General features: G+C 33.8%; 1 protein-coding gene across 6 annotated transcripts in view; it reads right to left on the reverse strand.

The window, feature by feature from the left end:
* Positions 1–24,083, reverse strand: part of adgrb2 (adhesion G protein-coupled receptor B2) — a 634,025-nt gene that overhangs the window by 245,113 nt on the left and 364,829 nt on the right. For all 6 annotated transcript variants that reach the window (XM_056480419.1, XM_056480418.1, XM_056480420.1 and 3 more), the window contains exons 9-12: positions 19,078–19,272; positions 16,036–16,104; positions 6,999–7,107; positions 6,706–6,852 (exon numbers count right to left, since the gene is read on the reverse strand). In XM_056480419.1, the coding sequence (XP_056336394.1) occupies positions 6,706–6,852; positions 6,999–7,107; positions 16,036–16,104; positions 19,078–19,272 (520 nt within the window). The remainder of the gene's footprint in view (positions 1–6,705; positions 6,853–6,998; positions 7,108–16,035; positions 16,105–19,077; positions 19,273–24,083) is intronic.

Consider the following 24,083-nt stretch of genomic DNA (forward strand, 5'->3'; position numbering starts at 1 on the left):
GTGTGTTTCATCCTTCCACTGAGAGCGGGGACGCCGCATGACAAATGACTCCTCCGACAATCCTGCAGTTTTCATCAGACTCCACAAAATCACATGCCAATCAGCTCCTGACGGCATCTTAAACTATGAGCTAATGACTGACAATCACACAACAAACCCTGAATGCAGTCTGACTTCTATCTCGCCTCTATTCTCCAAGCCATCAATTCAACAAAGCTATTTTGAGAAAAGGCCCTGATGAACCTTTTTTTTTTTTTAACAGAGAGCTGTTCCAGGATAAAGCTCTGCCCAGGGAAGCGTCTTATCTGGACTGGCAGTGGGCAGAAGGAGGAGTGTGTGGAGACGGAAGTGTTTGTTATTCCCTGCTGGGCGGTTCTGTAATGGTTTCGCCTGGAGTTGTTGAGACACTCGACGAGACGACCCGCAATAATGGTCATTTCTTTCTTGTCTGTTTGTTTCTTTCTCATTTTGTTCAAGGTCTTCAAACCGGCTCTTCCCTGCCCATATCCTCTGTTTTCATTCTCCTTTTTTTATCTTAGGAATCTGAAGAGTGTGTGCCTGTCATGCTGGCAGATCACTATGATTTTCACTAGACCATTTATTCTTACTATTCTCTCAGTTATGATATTTTGGTCTGTTCCCAAGCCAGTGACTGATTGCATTTGATGGTTTTATGCACATGTGGATAAACCAGCCTGATCTCATGAGGAAACATAAGTATTTCCTACATAAGTACATAAGTTTAAATTAAAATTAAAAATATAAAAATAAATCAATTATTTTACTAATAGAATAAAATATGAATGAATGAAAATAAAAAATTCTAAACAATAATTAATAAATAATTATAAATAAATAAATAATTAATTCAAAAATAACCTGATAAAAAAATAATAATAAATAAATAAATAAATAAATAAATAAAAAATAAAAAAATAAAAATAAAAATAAAATAAAATAAAATAAAATAAAATAAAATAAAATAAAATAAAATAAAATAAAATAAAATAAAATAAAATAAAATAAAAACTATGAATGAATGATGACAACAAATGAACCAACCAACGAACCATCAAACAAACCAACGACCAATGAACGAACCAACAGACAAATGATAAATTTCGATAAACTATAAATGGTGCAGTAGGTAGTGCTGTCACCTCACAGCAAGAAGGTCGCTGGTTCGAGCCTCGGCTGGGTCTGTTGGCGTTTCTGTGTGCAGTTTACATGTTCTCCCTGCGTTCGCGTGGGTTTCCTCCGGGTGCTCCGTTTACCCCCACAGTCCAATAACATGTGGTACAGGTGAATTGGGTAGGCTAAATTGTCCGTAGTGAATGAGTGTGTGTGGATGTTTCCCAGAGATGGGTTGCGGCTGGAAGGGCATTCACTGTGTAAAAACGTGCAGCATAAGTTGGCGGTTCATTCTGCTGTGGCGACCACAGATTAATAAAGGGACTAAGCCGAAAAGAAAATGAATGAATGAATAAATGTTTCATTGTTTGTCACTATCAAACAGAAGTATTTTACATTTTGTTAGTTCAGTGGTTAAAGTGTACAAATTCATATAAGTTCAGTTGTATGAAAATGTTTGATTTTTAAAGGGAGGCGTGGCACCAAACTCCACCCCTAAAACCAACAATCATTGGTAGATGAGCAATCGTACTAAATAGTACAAACGAGATCGCATGAATTCATATAAATTAGCCACTAAATCAAAATAAGAATTGCCCTGAGATTTTCCCTATTTTATTTATTCATACTTTTAAATTGCATTATGGGACTTTGACCTTTTCTCCAACAACCTTTGAAGTTGAAAAGATGAAAAAAGTGACATTTACTGACTGACATATTGTCTGTATTAGTGTTGTAAAATACAGTACAAAACCTGGTTAAGAATAAATTGTCAGTATTTTTTCCTGTTTTTTTACTGATTATATAGCGATATACAGCAATATATAACAATATGAAGTAGTCATAGAGTTAATGTTGATAATTGATTGCAAACTGAGTAATAAACACTCAAAAAATATTTTACTGCTTTTTCAAACTCCTTATTTAAAATGGGTCAAATCAATCCATTAAAAATTGTAAAAAAAAAAAAAAAGCTGTTAAGCTAACAATCAATTTGTGATGGGACAACATGAAGGAGTTGTGTGGAACCCAACATTTTTACAGTGTATGATAAATATATACATACAGTTGAAGTCATTATTAGCCCCCACTATTATTAGCCCCCCTGTTTATTTTTTTCCCCAATGTCTGTATAATGGAGAGAAGATTTTTTCAACACATTTCTAAACATAATAGTTTTTATAACTCATTACTAATAACTGATTTATTTTATTCTTATCATGATGACAGTGAATAATATTTGACTAGATATTTTTCAAGACACTTCTATACAGCTTAAAGTGACATTTAAAGGCTTAACTAGGTTAATTAGGTTAACTGCGCAGGTTAGGGTAATTAGGCAATTGATTGTATAACGATGGTTTGTTCTGTAGATTATCGAAAAAAATGTAGCTTAAAGGGGCTAATAATTTTGTCCTTAAAATGTTTTTTAACCAAAATAAAAGACTTTCTCCAGAAGAAAAAAAATTATCAGACATCCTGTGAAAATTTCCTTTTTCTTTTAAACATCATTTGGGAAATATAAAAGAAATCAAAGGGGGGCTAATAATTCTGACTTCCACTATATGTATATACAAATGATATTGCAAATGCAATAAAATGTATATAACACAGGACTAACTGAGCCTAACTAAGAACTAAAATGAGGCTGAAGGGAATGTTTGTTTTTTTTAGCTTAAAATTGTTTGCAAATGAATGCAGAGTATCGTTTAACCCTTTAACTGCCTGCTTTAAATAATGACTTTTAAAAGTCATTTAAAGAATGTGTGTTTTAAATAATGGTTTACACACACAGCAAGGTTTACAAAAAACATCTAACAAACATAATCCTGTTACACAACTACACTGGACTTTGGTTTTATTGTAAAAAAAAAAATATTTGAATATATCTGAAATATTTTATGGCATACTTCAAAAAATAAAGATGATTTAGTATTCAAAAATGTTTTATTTTGATGTTTTTAAATAAATTGGTCTTTTTCATGGTATATGTATTATTTCCGGTACTTTTACCATAAACAACACATCAATCTCTACCAAATGGTTGATGCTTGAAATGAAATGAAATGAAAAATTATGGGATGTGTTAAAAAACAAATGCATTAAGTGTGTTAACTAGCGACATTAGGAGTTAAGGGTTAAGACAGTAAAGGGTTCAATGTTGTCTCTGCGTAATATTTTGGTAAATATTTGAACACATTTTGCATGACAGTTTTGTTCTGATAAAAAAAACAATAAAAAAATACATGGATGGATGGCTGGCTGGCTGGATGGATGGATGGATGAGTGAATAGAAGGGTAAATGAATGGGTGGGTGGATGAAAAATAAATAGCCATATAAACATGCAAAGAGCAGCTCCCACTTCCCATATTTTTTGTTGTTGACAGCAAAGGTCCTCAAATGAAATCTCTTCATTACTTTGGCACAGATTCACCTGTCATATTGTAGAAGATTTATATAAATGGACAGATTGTGTGCAATGCACTCATCCTTAAAAAAAAAAAAAAGCATGGACAAAACAAGGTAAAAGGAAAACATGATCTACACTACACCGAATATGGGCACAATCAATAATAAAATAGTTTGAGCAAACCACAATACATTGTGTGTAGGGAATTGTTGGCTGGCAAGAGCATGGAAATCCTTTTAGAGCTTTATTTGGATGCTGCTAGATGTCCAGTGTAAGATCTGTTGAGCCTCACTGATTTAGGTAATTCATTCCCACATTTAAATGCAAAACTGCTGTGCGCACATGTTCCAACAGGAATGGCAGAAGCGTTAGAGAATGTCAAATGTGACAGTGAAGAGGCTCATATAATATTTAAACATTAACAAGCTGAACATTCAGACCCACTGCTGAAACTACACAATCACATACATAACAATGATGGAGAAATCAAATAGTGTTACAGTACCTAGAAAAACTACACGATGACTGAAAAACACTGTTGTTGCTACAAGAGATACAGCTGCAGCTAAAAGTTAATCAGAATTAATTATTCATTTAGTCATTAATTGTATTTCATTAGTGTCTACCCCAACCCTGACCATAAATCCAACCCTCACAGTAATGTAAAAACAGTAATTATAATGAGAATTATTTATTTTATATATTAATTATTCATTTAATTGCATTGTATTAATGTCTACCCCTACCACAATCTTACTCCTCATAGTAATGTAAAAATATTAATCACTCTTGTACAGTGTCACAAAAATTAAGCTCTACTATTACTGACATAAAGAGCAAAATGAACAACGTTTATTTTGTTAGCGCCCATTTTTTTTTTAAAGTGGACAATTCATATGTATTAAGGTGAACAATTAATACTTCAATCAGGGTCTGACCATTTGCTTCTGTGTTTGGAGGGGCGTTCCTTCTCTGTTTATGTCAGTTTGACGGTTTCAGCCATAATGACTGTCTCACTGGTGTTTATCTATTTACTTTTTGTTCTCACCAATGTAATTTTAACACACTGGCAATTATTTCTGGACATTGCAAGTATATATTAATAAAAAAGATATAAAAATACACATCGCATTCAACCATAAACAACATTATGATCCAATTAGTCTATTTGATGGACAGTCTGGCTATGTTCGGACAGCAAGCTAATTGGATTTTTCCCCCCTCAAATCAGAGGTTTTCAGGCAGACTGTTCACATTGTTAATTGCAAATGATCACATCAGATGTCCATGTCCACACAGCCAACCTATCTGCATGGGTTGCTTTGGTAACAACACAGGCCTACTGACATATAAAATGGAAACAGAAAAAAACTATCATCTCGCTTTTTGCTCTTCCATTGCAGTGAAAATTATTTGTGTGTGACTGAGGTAATCTGGTTGATTTACAAATTGTGACTCACTTTTAAAAGTCTCATTCAGCTTTGCCGCCAATGAAAACTTCCCCCATTTGCATTACTGATTGATGTGACCGTTCTGTTGTGTTAAGTAATGCTAAAAACAATTTAACCTTTGATTTGAGCAACAACAGTGTCTAGACTGAAACACATTTGTAAAAATTATTGATTTCCAAATACCTCCAAATCTGATTTTATGTGCGCTCTCTCTATCTCCTCAATTTTTTATCACAATGTGTGGCACTTCTTATGCTTACAACATGCAAAATGTATTGGTTGTGTGGTAAAATGCTAGAAATATGTTTAGCCATAGGCTACTGCTAGAAAGGAGCTAACAACATGCTAATTTACAGGCTCTGACTGAAATATTTTCTACTCAGTTCAGTACTTCTATTATAGGTTGTCTAACTTTTAAACCAATCTACTTGTTCCCAACCAACCAACAAACAGCAAAAAAAAAACTCAACCAACCATCCATCCAACCAACCATCCAACCAGACAACCAAACAACCAACCAACCAGCCAGCCAGCTATTGAACCAATCAACCAGTCAGCCAATAAATCAACAAAAAAACTCCAACCTTCCATCCACCAATCCAATAAATAAACAAATCAATTAATAAACCAATCAATCAATCACTAAAAATGTTAGAAGGACAAAAAACAGCAATTCAACCAACCAATCAGCCAGCCAGCCAGCCATTCCAAAACCAACCAACCAGCCATCCAACCAATCAACCAATCGACTAATCAAATTAACCAACCAACCAACCAACCAACCAACCAACCAACCAACCAAGCAACCAGCCAGCCAGCCAGCCAGCCAGCCAGCCAGCCAGCCAGCCATCAAGCCATCCAGCCATCCAACCATCCAACCAGCCAGCCAACCAATCAACCAATCGACTGATCAAATGAACCAACCAACCAGCCAGCTGTCCAACCATCCAACCAATCAACCAATCAACCAATCGACTAATCAAATTAACCAACCAACCAACCAACCAACCAGCCAGCCATCCATCCATCCAACCAACCAGACATCTAACCAACCAGCCAGCCAATAAATCAACAAAAAACTCAACCAACCAACCAACTAGCCATACAACCTACCAACCAACCAGTCAGCCAGCCATCCAACCAACAAACCAATCAACCAATCGACCAATCAAATTAACCAACCAACCAGCCAGCCATCCAACCAACCAACCAACCAACCAACCAACCAGCCAGCCAGCCAGCCAGCCAGCCAGCCAATAAATCAACAAAAAACTCAACCAGCCATCCAACCAACCAATCAATTAAATTAACCAACCAACAAACTAACCAACCAACCAACAAACCAACCAACCAACCAACCAATCATCCATCCATCCAACCAATCAATTAAATTAACCAACCAACAAACCAACCACCCACCCATCCATCCATCCATCCATCCATCCATCCATCCATCCATCCATCCATCCCTCCCTCCCTCCCTCCCTCCATCCATGCATCCATCCATCCATTCATCCATCCATCCATCCAATTAATCAATCAATCAATCAATCAATCAATCAATCAATCAATCAAATGTTAGAAGAAGGACTAAGATTGTGCTTAGGAAATATTTCAAGCCAGAATCAAGCTTGTATTACTCACAGAGACTACAGCCACTAAATATATCTCACAAAAACCTGCACCAACCCACTATATCCCTTATCACTCACCATCAGAGGCCAGCGTGAAGACTTCTTTTGGGATGAAGAGTTTGTCATCTGCAGATCGTGCCCAGTCCTTCATCCCTCTCCTCCCCTTCATGGGGAAGTTGATGTCACTGGAAACAGCTGAAACTGGCTCTCGCTGGATGGTGATTACTGACAGGAACAGAGAAAGACAGATTAGCGGTCTTGAAAGTTCACATATTAAATGTGTCACGGAAGCACTTTTGAGGGATGAGCACCGCAGGACAACATGACCTTTATTTTGCGGCAACTTCTGTACAGATGCCTTGGGAACTCACTGAGGTTGTTGGTGACGACCAGAAAGCTCTGGAACGGCTTCTGAGCCTCTCCAATTAGATGAATGAAGTCTTCCACAACTCCCATTAGCAATACAGAACCCGGAGAGACCTAGAAGGAAGTTGCACGATCACAAAAATACACAAAGAAGAAATGAGATTTAGTTCAGCCTCTGATACAAACTGTACAGTATTCAAAAGTATCAATAATTTTCTCCATATGGTTTGTAAGCAAAGTTTTGTTATATAGTTAAGAACCAAATCAATCAACAAGAACAATGACAGTATAACAAACTTTGATTTTAAGCAAATATGTACTGTACATGAAAGTTGCACAAAAAGACAAGACTGTGTACTGAACAGCTGTACTGAAGGAATGATCTACAATCCTAAAAGAGCACAACATATATTTTAAAAAAATCACATGTACATACACTACCTGACAAAAATCTTGTCGGATTTTTCATAAAATCCAAGTTTTAGGAACAACAAATAATAACTTGACTTCTAGTTGATCATTTGGCATCAGAAGTGGCTTATATAAAAGGGAAAGGCCTCTAGATTATGCTTATTTTACCATAAGACAATGTTAAATATGATCAAATATGATCATGCCTTGATTTTTAATTATTTAATTAGGACAGTAAGATCTGACTTTGCTCAGACAAAAGTCTTGTCACTTAACATAAATAATGTACAGTATAGAATATAAAGCCATGGTGCAGTGGAAAAAGAATTAATATTGTGTATGACTCATCAGCTTGGAGGACTGCATCCATACATTTCTGCAATGACTCAAATAACTTCTTAATCAAGTCATCTAAAATGGCAAAGAAAGCATCCTTGCAGGACTCCCAGTGTTCATTAAGATTCTTTGGATTCATCTTCAATGCTTCCTTCTTGACGTTACCCCAGGCATGCTTAAGAATGTTCATGTCTGGTGACTGGGCTGGCCAATCCTGCAGCACCTTGACCTTCTTTGCTTTCAGGAAATTTGATGTGGAGGCTGAAGTATGAGAAGGAGCGCTATACTGTTGAAGAATTTGCCTTCTCCTGTGGTTTGTAATGTAATGGGCAGCACAAATGTCTTGATACCTCAGGCTGTTGAGGTTGCCATCCACTCTGAACATCTCTCGCACACCCTGATACTGAATAAAACCCCAAATCATAACTTTTGCTTCACAAACTTGACAGATTTCTGTGAGAATCTTGCCTCCATGCGGGTTCCAATAGGTCTTCTGCAGTATATTTGTGATGATTGGGATGCAGTTCAACAGATGATTCATCAGAAAAATCTACCTTCTGCCACTTTTCCAAATGATCAACAAGAGGTCAAGTTATTATTTGTTACTCTTACAACTGGGGTCGACGAAAATACTTTTATCAGGTAGTGTATAAAATAATATACTCATTCATACTCATCAAGTGGTTAATAGAGTTGACAGAAACAATATATGTCAAATTTATTTTATATTAATCAAGATGATGATATTCAGATTTTTGGTTTATTTATAAGATTTCATTTTTTATGTTGAATTATGTTGTTAGATGCCAGTGTTTCCTGCCAGCTATGCATATATCATATATTTAATTGGCATCAAAGCTATTAAACAATCTCTTGCTACGATTTTAAAATCTGCATTACTCTCAGAACAATCTCGAACTAAAAACGAAACACACAAATTGCATTGTTGTAAGCAGATGGGCTCAAAGTATATAAAAGCATCAATTAAAAACCAAAAAGCTCTCAAAAAGACTCCCTTTAAAGTTTTTCCGTTAAAAAAAAAACAGTTTTTAGTTATCAGAATTCAATTATTCTACTCTTTTAAAATGAATTCTGAAGGATCATCTGGAGACTGGAGATGCTTAAAATTCAGTTTTTACAAAATAGGAATAAATTAAATTCCAAAAAGAAATATAGTTATTACAAATCATACTATACAACTCCCCAGTGTTATTTCCAATCAAATAAAGGCCGCCACCAAATAAATGTCTTTCATATCCATAAAATTTGTTTTGAATGGTAGCATACAGCAATCATAACCCTCAGACAAACACCACTAAATGCTCATAAACCCTTTCTAGTAAAATACTAACCTTTGACTAATAACTGTCAACAATAACTAGCTGTTTGCTACAGAGAAAATGGTCAATCCTACCTTTATTTATTTATAAAACAAATTCTAAGCAATTTTATGGCAAGATCATGCGAGTTCATGATGCAGTAGTGAAACAATGATGGAAAATAAGCGTCCATATGAGAGATGAGGCACAGAATATACCATCATCCCCCTCCACTCTGACATGTTTATAAATTGGCAGTGGATTTTAATTCACTAGGCTTTTGTTCCAGAAAACAGTGCATCGCATACACATTTCACAGTGAAGTACACGAGAACACGGAGCCCATTCCTCAATCTAATTGGAATTTTATTCTTCGTCTCCACGTGTGGAAATGAAGCCATTCGTGATTGTCTGTGGAATATTGTGTAGCTCTGAGCCATGAGGGACTCCATTTATAGCATAATACACTTTGATTTACATTCATTTTGAATGTATCTTCAATTAAACATTCTAATATGTGGCAGATGGCGATTTTATATCAGTCCAGATGACAAACAAAGCAGATTTGTGCTTGTTGTTGGTTTGAAATGAATAAAAGGGAAATTGACATCATTCTTTTCTAAACAGGCTTCTGGTGTACTTCACAAAACTAACCAAAGTGCTATAAAATATGCAATTCAACTTAACAGTGTTTACTTGGAATTTTGGGTTTTAGTCAGTTTTGTGGTATATGTGAGGCTATGCAAATTACATATATGGGCTATATAAGGGTAAAGACTGCATGATTTCAGTTTAAAACATATTCATGGCATTATAACATGCTAAACAAATTGGAAACCATGCTAGAAACATGCTAATTCATCCTAGTAATGCACAAATAATGCTAGACATTTCTAGTAACATTATAATTACTGTTATACAATGTTATAATTAAAGCAAGCAAATATGCTAAAAAGCTAGCAATGCTTACAATATTTTAAATCATCATAGAAAAATACAAACCCAGGCATGCGATAGCCAACCATGCTATAAACATGATAACAACATAATATGTTCGACAAGTTATCACATCTAAATTTATGCTAACAAAGTTCAAATGTGACAAAACGTGCTAAAACGTCAACTTAGAACAGAATAATTAGCAATTCATGCTAACAATAACTAACCATGCTCAAAACATGCTGCTTTATGCTAAAAACATGTAAAATGCATTAGTCGTGTGCTAAAAGGCCTAGAAACATATTTACCCATTTGCTATTGCTAGAAACAAGCTAAAACATGCTAATTTACGGTCCTCGAGTTAAACATTTAAATGTTAATTATTGCTTGAAAGCTTTACTCAAGCTTTACTCATCTAGTCAAATATTTGTTGCTATTTTATTTATATAGCATTAGCTCAGTACTTCTATGCTAATAATATGTCTTGTTGTTTGTCCACATTGTAAGTGTCCAGATGGTGTGGCAAAGCTGTTACTGAAGGGAAATGGTGCTGAGACAACCACGTGCAAACACAAAACACACACATGCAAATATAAATATATATATATATATATATATGAATGTATTTATGTTTATGTAAAAATAATGGGTTTTCTTATTATCTGAGCCTCAAAACTCATACTCAAAACAAAAAACTGAAAGAACAATGGCTCTTTTAATCCACCGAAATTTTGTGAGTACAGCGTATTTTTCTTTTAACAAGGCACAGACCAACTTCAAATAGAAAATTTACTCAGAATTGTCCCTATTTACTTTCCTGCATACTCCAGCACATACTGTTATTAAACAGTGAATGTTATTCAAAGAAAAAAAAAGGTTTAAACTTTTTAGATGTCATTGCTTAGACTTTTTAATAACATTATTCATTCATTTTCTTTTCGGCTTAGTCCCTTAATAATTAGGGGTCGCCACAGCGGAACGAACCACCAACTTATCCAGCATATGTTTTACGCAGCGTATGCCCTTCCAGCCGCAACCCAACACTGGGGAACACCCACACACTTTTGCATTCACACACATACACAACGGTCAATTTAGCTTATTCAATTCACCTATAGTGCATGTTTTTGGACTGTGGAGGAAACCAGAGCACCTGGAGGAAACCCAAGTGAACACGGGAGAACATGCAAACTGCACACAGAAATGCCAACCGACCCAGCTGGGTCACTAACATGAGTTCATTCATTCATTCTTAATTCAGAATATTGCTCTAGATTTAGTTAAATAAATGCAGCACTGGTGAGCATAAGACTTTTTAAATTTAAGATTTGTATATCAGGGTTCAATGCCAAGGATTTTTTCTACTGCCCTGATCGGGCCAACATGTTCACTGGCCCCACCAATAAAAAATTAATTATAGCTATTTCTTAGCCACATATTTTAATTATTGTGTAAAAAAAATCTTGACTTTAAGATTTTAAAGAGCAAAATTCCAAGTGTTATGCAAACAAAAAGAGCAGTATGGAAAATGTGCAGGTATTTTATCGCAGTTCTAAAATATTAAACAAAAGGTGGCTGACTTGCAAAACTGTGCAAAACATCACTTCATTTTTTTGTTGTGTTGTATCCACGTAAACGTCTGTTTCTGCTTCACGTTCGAAACAGACATTTTCTATTAACCTCATAATTTGATGTTGCTGCCATGTCGCACTCTCTTCACTGTCCTGGTTGTTATCAGGTTATGGGAAAAAAATAACGTGCTCACAACATCCAATCAGATAAGAGAAACTGAAAAGCACTATGAAGTTTACGACATCACAGAGAGGGCAGCATTTAAAGCAAAGGTGTCAAATTGCTGGCCCGAGGGCCATATACGGCCCGCCCTCCTCCTTCCTCCGGCCCGCAACTGATGTAAAAAAATATTACGAGATTCGACCTGCCAAAACACATATTTTTGAACCGCTATCACTATTGTGCAGTCGCGTCTAGCCACTTGTGGTTTTGACCCCCCACCTAGTCGACATTTAAAGTACTGCATTCAGATTAGTTTTACTTTCATTTTCTCTCAGTGTACGATTGAGAGTAACACACATGCATTGTAATTCAGTGGCTGATTTACAGTAAGTGCTCTATTTTGACTAAAGCTATATTTTTGTAAATATTTAAGGGTCGTTTGATCATTATCAGTTTTATTCCACTTGTATTTTGTTGTACAAACACTTCTTCATGGCTTACATGTTATGCTGGTGGTGTGACAATAATAATTTTGCTAATATTTGATTCAAATGGTCTCATTTAATAGATTTTATTCATAAGCTTACTAAGGTTTTCATAAAAAACATGTACATTAGTAAAATTGTCCTGTTGGTTTAATTGAACTTGTTAAAGTAAATGTGAATATATACATACTTTTTTTCCCTCTTTGTTGTAGTTTTCCAAAAAACAAGAAACGTATTGAGAAGAACGATTGCCAATAAAGTCACTTAAATTAGTACAGTACAGTAAATAGTACACTATTGGCACACAATTGGTTGGGACAGAATAATAATAATTATGCCTATTATTTGTAGCATTTTTATAGCAATTTAATCGACCCCTTCAATATGTACAACAAGAAACAAAAAGCTTGAGTTTGACTGCATATACTTTGTGGAAGAATGACTGAGTGTGTGTCTAACGCTCGGCCATACACACAACAACCACAGATATATTTAGTGTGACAATAAATGTGCTGCTTTGCATTATTGGTGACAGGTAATGCTTGAAATAAAACGTCATGTCTGTTGTCCTAAGATCCATCATTTACGTCAATTTTTTCTTGTACTTAAATGTTGAAATGACCACAACCTGTTTCTCGATTCTAAGAATGTATTTGCACGTAACTGAAAAATAGTTGCAGGCAAATGAAACTCCAATCGGGCCAGTAACAATCCTGTCTACTGTCCCAAGCATCTCTCACACTGGTCCACCGGGCCATCTGGCAGTTCTTATTGTTGAGCCCTGTATATAATATTTTTTTTCTAATATAAGTCTTAATAAGTAGCATATACTGCAAAAAAAAGTTGCAAACAGTTTATATAGGTTTAATTTAAACAAATAAATTCCTCCAGGTTGGGGGTTGAGCGTTGGGCTAACAACCCACCTCGTAAAAATTAGACGTTACGAAACACCAAAATGGTGCAGATAAAGTATCAACTTTGATATAAACGGCCCTGTAAGTAATTAAGTAAGTAAGCAAGTAAGTAGGTAAGTAAGTAAGTAATGTTTAATTGAGTAATGTTTAACTTAAATTGTTTGTGTAAATTCAGCCCAAATAAATTGTTTACAACCACTTAATGTACAAAAAAATAAATAAATAAATAAATAGTAAATCCAAGAAATCATTTTTGAATAATTTTTTTTCAGTGTATATCATCAAAATAAAATGTAACTTCGATCAGCTAATTGGAAACACAAATGTGCCTACAATTCTACAAACCACTAATTTCACTGCAGCCTGGTTTGTGAAAAACACAATAAATGTCAAAAACCTAGCCTTTTAATACTCTTCTTGTCTGTCACAGTTGGCTTGTTGTTTTACACTAGCTTTTTAACATTAAAAACAACACCGTACTTCGTCTTTAAGATGCTGGCAGAGGAAACGTGCATCGGTGAACACTCCAGCAGGCTCACGGGAGAAGATGATTATTTACTGAGCAGGGAGAGCAGGAGGTGTGTCAAAGATTTGTCTGCTCAACTGTGCTTTAACACCAAAATCTGGCTCAGTCACGCTGAGCTAAGCACCTGGCGCACACATACATACACAAACATAAACGTTCGCCGGAGTCACAAGCATGTGCCGCACAGACTTTGCACTGCATGTGACCATTAGTCACCATTACCTCCACATACAGTAACCCATGCCTGTCATTTAAATTGCATGAGCATATATTAGTAAATAATGCACTGTGATTTCTGAAGAGGACAGAAGGGCTCAGTGGCATTTAATTTTACTTTTGCATAATTCAAATTATGCTAACCAAGGCTGCATTTATTTAATCAAAAAGTTCACAATAAAAAGTTATATTTTGCCATTAGTAGAAAATATTGTACTTGTAATTATAAATTTGAACTAATGTGTTAATTAGAATTTAGTAATCAAAATTTAAATATTATTTTTAGAAGTCATTAATGTATTGTTTTAGTATTATCAGGGTTTCTGCAGGTTTCACCAAGTTAAATTGAAGACTTTTTAGGACATTTTACGACCATTATAAATGAAATTTTAGACTTACACAGGGCAAAATGCTAAGGATTTTTGTCAAATATGCCAGTTGGAAAAGATTTTCACTTGCCCTATCAAAAAAGGATTATAATTTAATACATTTATTAATACAATAATAATAATTTAATAATAAAAATATATGTCAGGTCAGTAGTTTCCTCAGCAGTAAATAAATGGAGAACTTTTAATCAAATGTTACTGTAAGGAAATAAATTAAATGCTGTTTTTAAATAAAAAAGTTATATTGATTTGGATTGTTGGTGATTCTATGGGTGTTAATGGCAAGATTGGGCAGCAATACATGAACAGAGGAAAATCAAGTTAAAAAAGATTTAACAGCTAAAACACAATATTTCTGTAGATTTAAAACATTTTAAGGCCTAAAAATGTTAAGACCCCACAGAGACCCTGATTATTATCAAAAATGCTTATATTATTTTAAATAGCTTGAATAATTCTTAATTTTTTCTATTAGTAAAATAAGTGTTTTTGATTTATTTGTTTCATCAATAATATGTCGACAGTATATGGGTTTTATTAATTAAAATGTGTTATTCTCTTTTTAACTTTTTTAGCTTGCATATAAACAATCACCAGCCACTTTATTAGGTACGCCTGTCCAACTGCTCATTTACCCAAATTTATAATCAGTCAATCACATGGCAGCAACTCAATACATTTAGGCATGTAGATATGGTCAAGATGATCTTGAACAGTTTAGGCTGGTGGTGGTGTAATGGTGTGGGGGATATCTTCTTGGCACACTTTGGGCCTATTAGTACCAATTGAGCATTGTGTCAACGCCATAGCCTACCTGAGTATTGTTGCTGACCATGTCGCTTTATGACCACAGAGTCCCCATCTGCTGATGGCTACTTCCATCCATGTCATAAAGTGCAAATCATCTCGGACTGGTTTCTTAAACATGACAATGAGTTCACTGTACTTAAATGGCCTCCGCAATAACCAGATCTCAATCCAATATAGCACATTTGGGATGTGGTGGAACGGGAGATTTGCATCATGGATATGCACCCAACAAATCTGCAACAACTGCATGAAGCTATCATGTCAATATGGATCAAAATCTCTGAGGTATATTTTTAGTACCTTGTTGAATCTATGCCACGAAGGATTAATTAACCACCGTACTAGTAAGGTGTACCTAATAAAAAGACCGGTGAGTGTATATTTAAAGACTTTTAGCTTATGCTGTTCCATTTATAAAGACTGAAACATGAATAACTCAATTTGATAACTCTGACATGATGCGAAGTGGAACTGGAGCTGGACTGTCAAGCATAACCACCCTATAATTTGCCAGTTATTTGACATTACCAGAAAAAAAAAACGTGTGGTCTTGAGTGAGTCAGAATATGATCTCCTGCTGTTAGTCCAGGCCTCAAGGCAATGAGAGAGAGAAAAAAAAAAACAGACTTCATGGTTGAGTTAGTATATTACCATGCAAAAGTGTCCTGGCTTGACACCGTAGACCAAACTACACAGCATCTAAAGTCAAATAATGTCTAATGGTGTATTGTAATGCAAAGAGGCAGCTCTAACAGCGCAGGCCCTTTCCCAACACACTCCGCAGTCCACTTCCATTACATCCAGAGCCAGTCTGATTACATCTGTTGTTAATCTGAGAGATCAGATCTGGCTTTGATGACACAGTTCTGTCTGAGGGGAAATTAAAACTCATGGCACACACTGATATCAAAAGTCGTGCTCTTCGCTCGGATATTTGAGGGGAACAAGGATGGACGGTGTTACCTGGTGAGCGTCTTCCCACTTCTCGAGGTTTTCGATGTCCAACATTAAGCTGATAATCTGGAAGAATTTCTGGAAAAGACAAAAGGGGGATTTTTGAGATGAAAGAAGGAGGAGGAGTGGAGAAATGTGCTTTGATGTGTCTGTACTCTTTACTAGGGGTGTGACGATAACCGCACCAACATTTCTTCCGACGAAAATATATTAATTGTATATTTTTGTGCGTCCCCATCCGCTACACAACTGTGCAGTGTTTGTTTCGCTCCACGGGAAAAAAAGGATTTAATTAATGCTCCACTGTAATTGCTGCTACACAAACCCCTGTGATATATTAGCTACATATTTTTAAAAATGTCTTTACACAAAATTATTATTTGCTATAGCTTATAGCCTACTTTAAATAAGTCAAAATATATGCGATTGTTGACTCATCACCGTGGTCGCAGCATGCGCGTCTGTTAGCTTCTGTAAAAAAAGACATTTGACCAGCCTTTTAGCAAAGCCTATATTAATATACTGATATTCCTGTGCCAGTTTGACACTGTAAATTAAACTGAGGAGAGTTTAACTACTTCACAACACTCCGTCACCTGAACTCACCGCGAGGGCGAAGGAGAAAAAAGCAGCGCTGAGGTAAAATCATATTCTCAAGTCTTTAAAATATGACTTGTATTAAAAATGTTGATAAAAGGGATTGGGATATAGAAATTACAGTGGTGTGTAAAAAATTCTGTGGAGCGATTTTATATATATATATAAATATTGCACTTAAAAAAAATAAATCATACTTATTATGTTTGTCTTGTTTAATATATATATATATATATATATATATATATATATATATATATATATATATATATATATATATATATATATATATATATATATATATATACACATCTAAAACATATTAAACAGATGCTTTCCAAAACTGCATAAGATACTTTCAGATTTTTTTTTTAGTCTACTTTATTTTTACTTTTATTATTTTGATATTAGTGCTGAGCAAAAAAATAAATAATCGCAATTAATCACATGCAAAATAAAAGTTTGTTTTGACATCATTTAAATGTGTGTTGTGTATATTTATTATGTATACACTAATTTGAATGCTAAAAAACTGTAAACATGCTACAGTAAAAAATCTGTAAACTTGTTAACAGTACATTTCTTTAATATATTCAGTCTATAACGATAAATTGACTTTCCCAGAACTCCCTATTGGCACTTTTTTGTCTTTTTGTTGAAATTACATTATTAGCTCTTTCACATAAATAAATGTATGAAGTGTAGATTTTTGTTCTTCAAGACACTAGTGTATAATACTATATATTAATGAAATATGGCAGTTTAGACAATTATTTTATTGTTTCTCATTTTAGTGGGTAGATTCTGAAAATCACAGCTGCCAAAGTTTTTATTAATATTACAAATTATATATATAAATTTTCATATCTATACTACAAAATAGTTTTGTATAGTTGTGTATATATACAGTTGAGGTCAGAGTTATTAGCCCCCCTGAATTATTAACCCCCCTGTTTATTTTTTTTCCCCAATTTCTGTTTAACGGAGAGAAGATTTTTTCAACACATTTCTAATAACTGATTTATTTTATCTTTGTCATGATGACAGTAAATAATATTTGACTAGGTTTTTTTAAGACACTTCTATACAGCTTAAAGTGACATTTAAAGGCTTAACTAGGTTAATTAGGTTAACTAGGCAGGATAGGGTAATTAGGCAAGCTATTGTATAACGATGGTTTGTTCTGTAGACAATCAAAAAAATATAGCTTAAAGGGGCTAATAATTTTGACCTTAAAATTGTTCTTTAAAAATTTAAAACTGCTTTTATTCTAGCCTAAATAAAATAAATAAGACTTTCTCCAGAAGAAAAAAATATTTCCTTGCTCTGTTAAACATCATTTAGGAAATATTTTAAAAAAGAAAAAAAAAAATCAAAGGGGGGCTAATAATTCTGAATTCAACTGTATATATATATATATATATATATATATATATATATATATATATATATATATATATATATATATATATAATAGTTGAACATTTATAAAAGTGATATTATACACATAGAAAGTACTGTATTTTATATGCTATTACATTTCAAATAATCTTTATGTACACAAAACGTTGCAAAATGGCTGAAAAAATGTTCTTTTGCTAGCATCATCAATATATTATATATGTAGTGTAAAATGAATCAACTTTCTTATTGTGATTTGTGTGTCATAAACATAATAGGAATACATTTTCACTCTAAATATTGATCTACAATGAAAATGAATGTTTCAGTGACAATTTCTTGCTGAGGTTCAAGGTTCAAGATTTTAGTACTTTTAGTAGTACGAATTAGTACTTTGAGACTGCATTATAATCTATAGAGTTTTTAATGTCATCAGTTTATTCTTCATTCTAAATATGGTAAATGTACAGTACATAATATATTCTAAATACATGTATGGGATATAATACATGTATAAAATCTACTATTACACTTAACAGCATTTTACACTGTAAAAATATTAGTTGAATTTACTTAAAATAAGTGAGTAAACCAGGAGCATTTAAAATAATTAGTTGACTTCACGTAAAAAAAGTGTGTAAACACGTTGCCTTGTAAGTAACAATTATAAATAAGTAAGTTAAATCAACTTAAAAGCTCCAAGTTACAATGGGTTTACTCACTTTAAGTAAAGTCAACTTGCCGCTTTTAAGCCTTTTTTACTTTAAATCACTTTACAGTGTCTTCTATAAACCATAGAAACATATGGTACAGTAAATGATTAACAAAATAAAAAAATTATGAAATCCCACACTCCAATGACAAACGTCTAAAATGAGTTTTGTGACGATTTCTATATGTGCATTTTAAAATCTATTTAAAGACGCTTAAAAGCCAACAAATCTTTCCAAAAAAAAGTGGAAAATGTGAAAAGAATTTTTTTGTTGTCACACTATTTGTCATCTCCCCATTTATAACTACTTCCTTTCCACACCCTCACAGACGAACACCCACCTGCACGTCGTCAGGAGCTGGGATGTAGGTTGCTCGCTTGAAGGTGTCTGTCACATTTCGCAGAATCTCCACGGAGAATAAGAGGTCTCCACTGTAATAATTCTTACGGGACATTAACTCCAGGAGACTCCTCACGATCTGAGACATGCCCTCCCCTGCCAGGGTCCTCTGACCCTTCGCAAGATGTTCTCGCAACTGCAGAGGAAGAAAAAACTGGTTTATACATCAGTAACTAAACCTAGAGATAAAAACCAGGAGCATGAAGTTATAGCCTGCTTTTGCTTGACACTTGAGAACCATTTAGATTCATTCTTACATTTTGCATGAACACGTCTGAGCTTCTGCAAGAACCAATGAGGTTTACGATTCCATAGTAGCCAATGAGGTTTGAGTTTATACAATAACCAAGAAGGTATGGTATTCTACAGTAGCCAGTGAGGTTTGAGTTTCTATGATAATCAATGATATTTGAGTTTCTATGACAACCAATGAGATTTGGGATTCCACAATAGCCAATGAGGTTTGAGTTTCTACAATAACCGATGAGATTTGGGTTCTATGATAACCAATAAGATTTGGGTTTCTACAAAAACCAATGAGGTTTGAGTTTCTACAGTAACCAATGAGGTTTGAGTTTCTACAGTAACCAATGAGGTTTGAGTTTCTACAGTAACCATTGAGGTTTGCCTTGTATAATAACCAATGTGATTATGGTTTCTATGATGACCAATGAAGTTTGAGATTCCAGAATAGCCAGTGAGGTTTGAGTTTAAATGGTAACCAGTGAGGTTTGAGTTTCTATAATAACCAATGAGGTTTGAGTTTCTACAATAACCAATGAGGTTTGAGTTTCTACCAATGAGGTTTGAGATTCTATGATAACCAATACGATTTGAGTTTCTAGGATAACCAATGAGGTATGAGTTTTTATAATAACCAATGAGGCTTAAGTTTCTACAGTAACCAGTGAGGTTTGAATTTCTACAGTAACCAATGAGGTTTGAGTTTCTACGGTAACCAATGAGGTTTGAGTTTCTACAGTAAACAATGAGGTTTGAGTTTCTACAGTAAACAATGAGGTTTGAGTTTCTACAGTAACCAGTGAGTTTTGAGTTTCTACAATAACCAATGAGGTTTGAGTTTCTACCAATGAGGTTTGAGATTCTATGATAACCAATACGATTTGAGTTTCTAGGATAACCAATGAGGTATGAGTTTTTATAATAACCAATGAGGCTTAAGTTTCTACAGTAACCAGTGAGGTTTGAATTTCTACAGTAACCAATGAGGTTTGAGTTTCTACGGTAACCAATGAGGTTTGAGTTTCTACAGTAAACAATGAGGTTTGCGTTTCTACAGTAACCACTGAGTTTTGAGTTTCTACAATAACCAATGAGGTTTGAGTTTCTACAGTAAACAATGAGGTTTGGGTTTCTACAATAACCAATGCGGTTTGAGTTTCTTTGATACAATAAGAATTGAGTTTCTAGGATAACCAATGAGATATGAGTTTTTAAATTAAACCAATGAGGTTTGAGTTTCTATGATAACCAGTAAGATTTGAGTTTCTAGAATAACCGATGAGGTATGAGTTTTTATATTAACCAATGAGGTTTGAGTTTCTAAGACAACCAACGAGGTTTGAGTTTCTACAGTAACCAGTGAGGTTTGAGATTCCACAATAGACAATAAGGTTCCCGTTTCTACAATAACCAATAAGATTTGAGTTTCTATGGCAACCAAAGAGGTTTGAGGGTTTTTTTTGACATCAATTAGGTTTGAGATTCTAGAATAACCAATGAGATTTGGGTTTCTACAATAACTAATGAGGTTTGAAATTCTACAATAACCAATGAGGTTTGAAATTCTACAACAACCAATGAAGTTTGAAATTCTACAATCAATGATGTTTGAATTTCTACAATAACCAACAATGTTTTAAAATCTGTTCATCGCATAAAGACTTCATTAAAGTAATATTTGCATGAATAGACTTTAAATTGAGGGACTGAAATCTCTGGGATTAGTCATAACCTGCTAAATATATGTCATATATTAATATAAACATACTTGATTTTTGTGAATTATATTTTAAAGATAATTAGCAATGTTTAGATGTAGAATAAGTCAAAATAAGATAAAAAAAAGAAAAACGTCACTCTCTGCAATGAAGATATAATATTACATCAGCAGAACACTTTACGCATCTCCTCCCCTGATTTTAAGAGAAATTTGTCCAAGTATGTTCATTTTAATTAAGAAAACTGTTATTAGCAGCTGAAGGAACACTTAATAAAACCCATCTGGAACTCTGTACACATTTTCTTCCCAGATTTTAAGGGAAATTGTGATGAATTGTGTTCCTTTAAATGTTCAGCTATGGTAGCAGAAGGAATAATTAATAACCTAAAACATACTTTAAATGAAGACCATGAAGAGTTTGAAGAAAAGCAGACCTCTAGTAACTCACGTGTGCTTAGATCACAAACAAACTAGCACACTTTCATTTCATAAACTTAATAATTAAACGGACGTACAAAGAGAATGGATAAGCACTGAAACGCAGAGGCAGATTTAAAGGTAAGCCAGAAAAGGAAGTGCTGAAGTACATTCTAGGCTTTGAAGCTGAAACATCATTGATCTGGGTCTGGAGCAAAGCGAAAGCAGTTTGAAGATATCGACAACCGCCTTAATCTACTTCCCATCTACAGTCCACCAAGCTGGGAGCATAACAAAGTGAAAACAACTTCTCCCTTACTGAATTAACTAGCAGAGTTCTTGTTTTGCGGTCGAACGTCAGAAGACGAACTGTTGACTGTCTAATAACAGTACAGCGGGTGCAGACAATGGCAATCAAAGCTAATTAAGCATTGTCTGATTATAATGAGGGGTTAGTGGACAGGTTAACAGCGCAATCAACCCCATCACGCATTGCCTCGGTCGAGAGACAGAATTAAAACCCACTCGGCATTATGAACTCAAAGGCAAAGGTCGCGGCTGGGGAATTAAGAAGAGCACATGGAGGTAAGGCTGTTGAGCGTGTTAGAAAGCAATCGATCATTAGCAAAATACCCTGGTCTGACAACAGACTTTTTCTTTTCGTTCTTTACTTTTAGGCACTTATGGTAAGGACTAGTTCAAAGTGGCATAAGTGGGTTTGGTTTTCTTCATGTATGTGTTATAATGAGTGTCGAATCAGTGCTGTAACTGACTCTTTTTAACATTTGTTGTTGAATGGTCATTGCAGTTATTATCACTTACACATCCACTGGGCCACAGCCATATAACCCTGAGCCTACTCACTGAAGCTTAGCAGGGCTGAGCCTGGTCAGTACCTGGATGAGAGACCACATGGGAAAACTAGGTTGCTGTTAGAAGTGGTTTTAGTGTGGCGCTCAACCTGTGTGAGTCCTAATGCCCCAGTATAGTGAAGGGGACACTATACTGTCAGTAAGCGCTGTCTTTCAGATGAGACTTTAAACTGTGGTCTTGACTCTCTGTGGTCATTAAAAATCCCAAGGCACTTTATGTAAAATGTAGGGGTGTAATCTTGGCCAAATTCCCTCCATCGGCCTTTACCGAATTAGCTCTATCACTGTCTCTCCACTCCACCAATAGCTGGTGTGTGGTGAGCGCACACATATTTGTGAAGCACTATGGGTGTATGGCCAAACATGATAAATATGCTATATAAATACACATTACATTACATTACTTAAGGAAGATGCCAGTGGTAATAGTCAATCCAGCACACACATCCCTTCAAATACTGCATACTTTTGCATATTGTTTTCTCATAGCTTATTTTTCAGCTCAAGGCAAACCAATATTTGATATGCATTCACTTACTGCTATAATTGTGGTATTTGATTTTTTCATACTCAATATTCATGCTTTGTACTATACTACAAACGTCTGGAAGTGATAATGGTAGTTAAACAATATCAAAGAAAATGTCAAATAAGCAATTAGCTAACTCCTAAATCAAAATCATAACTTGCATTCACCAAAAGTGTTTGGAATTCAAATAAATAAATAAATAAATAAATAAATAAATAAATAAATAAATAAATAATATTGAATAAAATAATAATAATAATTACTATTATTATTATTATTATTATTATTATTATTATTACCTTACTATTATTATTATTATTATTATTATTATTATTATTATTATTATTATTATTATTATTATTATTATTATTATTATTATTATTACCTTATTTATTATTATTGTTATTATTATTATAACTTTTTTTGCTATTATTGTTATTATTATTATTATTATACAAGACAATTGTAATGGTATAATGTATAATAAATGTAAGATAATTGTGAATGTAATTATTTAATAAATTAATAAGCAATCATCACTATCACATACACTTTTTTATGTTGCTATTTCCATATTTTTTATTAAGAATAATAAGAAGACGAAGGAGAAGAAGACATTCAACATAGTATATTATTGAATGATAATAGCCATCATCATTATTAACAACATTTAACATATTTGAAGGTATTGAATAAACAATAATAAACAAATAATAATAATAATAATAAAATAATAATATGTATTATTATTATTAGTAGTAGTAGTAGTAGTAGAAGTTGAACTACTACAATAATAATAACAACAACAATATCAACAACAACAACAACAACAATAATAATAATAATTATTATTATTATTGTAGTTATTATTATTATTATTATTATTATTATTATTATACAAAAATACATAAATAAATAACACTAAATTGTTATTATTATTATTATTATTATTATTATTATTATTATTATTATTATTATTATTATTATTGTTGTTGTTGTTTTTTTATTGATAGTAGCAGTAGTAGTAGTGGTAAGGACATAAATTGGTAAAATGGTATAACATTTATATTTTAATTTATTTAAAATAAGAATTGAATAACACTAATATATTAAATTTAGAGCATATTCTCTGAAACCCTGACTACTGACAGCCCCAGACCTGATTT

This window comes from Danio aesculapii, chromosome 19, assembly GCF_903798145.1.
Source record: "Danio aesculapii chromosome 19, fDanAes4.1, whole genome shotgun sequence".
NCBI classification, from domain to species: domain Eukaryota; kingdom Metazoa; phylum Chordata; class Actinopteri; order Cypriniformes; family Danionidae; genus Danio; species Danio aesculapii.